Genomic DNA, 2,195 nt, shown 5'->3' on the forward strand with positions numbered 1-2,195 from the left:
AAATCCCAATGAGATGATCAAAAAAATTCTGAAATTTGTTTAATAAAATTTTTAAAAATTTAAAAATGGAGTTTTGAAACTGCCGTTAAAAAAATTTAATTTTTTTTGTCATACTTGGGAATAGGTTATAGATATCCTATGAAGACAAAAACTCATATACAAGTAAATATGGATATATTTTAAGTAAAAATGAGCTTTTATTTTAATATTTATGAAAATATGTTAATTTTGTTCCTACATTTCTTGTTGTAATTGCATGAGACACGTTAATGACCTGGCGAATTTTTAATAACTTTAACATTTTTTGATCAATTTCTGTTTTTTATGTCTCACTAGAACTACAATTACGTACAAAAACTGAAAAAAGAATGCATTTTCCCTCTTGTCTTAACCCCAACCGATTTACCTAAAATTTTTTCAGGATGATTTTTTTACTAATGTTCGTCAAACTGGGGGGGTGAGAATGGCCAAAATCCAACTTTCGTTTATTAAGGGCCACTCTAATACATATACATATATAAAGTAAATGAAAATTGTATAAATTACAAACGGAATGACAAAATTATATCAAGCCATCAGTGCAAAAATGGTGTAACCCTCAATTTTTGTTGGTTGCTGTTCTGGTGTTAAATACATTCCTTACATTATCAACAATATCAATATAAAGTGGAGTATTCAAAAGCAAATGGAGCATTTTTGCACAAGTAATAGAGCAAAAATGATGTAAGTTTGGGGTTACACCATTTTTGCTTTGAAAACCGGTTTCTAATAAATGTTGAAGAATCGATCACCCTAATAATGACCCAGAACATATTATATATAAAGTAAATGAAAATTGTATAAATTACAAGCGGAATAACAAAAGTTATATGTGGCCATCAGTGCAAAAATGGTGTAACCCACAATTATTGTTGGTTGCTGTTCTGGTGTTACATGCATTCCTTATATTATCAACTATATCAATATAAAGTGGAGTATTCAAAAGCAGATGGAGCTGAAAAAAAATAAAAACAAATAAAAGAGCAAAAGTGGTGTAAGTTTGAGGTTACACTACTTTTGCGCTGATAGCCTCATAAATACCCTTGACACTCGGTGGAGAAGGATATAATTATGTATTTTTAAAATATATGTAAATTTGTTTCTCTTTATTTTTAAACAAATACAATCTTTAGCATTAGTTCTTTATTCAACGCATAAAAAACATAACAATTATAAAAAGAAATCTATCTCCAAAATCAGTTAAAGTTTTAAATCTCTCATACCACTGCAACATATTATTATCGAAATGTTCTTTTGTCTCTTCAAATCTTTGTTTAAATTTCTCTATAAACTCATCAAATTGCTTCACATAATTCTCTTTCATATTTTTAATTTCATATTTGTTTAACATATCCAAGATAAAGGTTGATTCTGGTGTCCTGTTATCCTCAGGTAGTTCCAAATAATATGTAATTGTCTTAACAAAATACTGCATTGGATCTGAATTTGTTTGCAAATCTTTGGGGGATTCATAGTTTTGCACAAACATTGTTAAATTGTTTTTAAACAATTGAACTTCAGGTGTCTCGTTGGCCCTAAAAGACTCATCCTTTAAAATATTGCGGCATACGGCGGTAGCATTGGCGATAAATTGTTGCGATAAGTTAGCGAGATTATCGGAAGTGTAGACCAAAAGTTGTATTTGAGGGGATGTATCATTTCGATGTTTGTCGGCATCAAATATAAAGTTGTTTTCTTTTAAGGGTTTTCCATAAGCCAACTGTCGAATTTTTGTAATTTATTATTAATATTTAAGTTTTGTTTTAAGTTGTGTTTAATTTTCATTTGCACTAACCTGCACTAGCAGTAACATTGCCAAGACTTTGAAAATGTTAAATGAAAACATTGTTGTTTGGCTTATTACGCGTCTTAAAATCAACTGAACCCATGACTGGAAACATTTCTCATTTAAATACCCATTTCTTTGGAAAATCTCTAGCTCGTTTCTAAAAAAAGATTATCAATATTTTATTGATAAATCATTGTAAACATAAATAGTTTATTTTTCAAACGAAATAATTTATTACTACAAATCAATTTTAATAATCTTTAACCCTCTAACCGCAAACTTTAAAAAGCTAAAACAAGTTGTCGAATAATTTATTTTAGGTAATTACTCAGAACAGCCATCAGAAACTAATTTGCAAATTAAGTTT

The 2,195-nt window shown here is 28.7% G+C and overlaps 1 protein-coding gene across 1 annotated transcript; it reads right to left on the bottom strand.

Moving 5' to 3' along the window:
• Positions 1-1,126: 1,126 nt before the first annotated feature.
• LOC135952464 (uncharacterized) lies at positions 1,127-1,932 on the bottom strand. Its single transcript, XM_065502415.1, has 2 exons — positions 1,835-1,932; positions 1,127-1,759 (listed from the first exon to the last, which is right to left on the bottom strand). The coding sequence occupies exons 1-2, from the start codon at positions 1,883-1,885 to the stop codon at positions 1,187-1,189; spliced, it is 624 nt and encodes a 207-aa protein (XP_065358487.1). The 5' UTR covers positions 1,886-1,932; the 3' UTR covers positions 1,127-1,186.
• Positions 1,933-2,195: the final 263 nt, after the last annotated feature.

This window comes from Calliphora vicina, chromosome 2 (genome assembly GCF_958450345.1).
Source record: "Calliphora vicina chromosome 2, idCalVici1.1, whole genome shotgun sequence".
Classification (NCBI taxonomy): Eukaryota; Metazoa; Arthropoda; class Insecta; order Diptera; family Calliphoridae; genus Calliphora; species Calliphora vicina.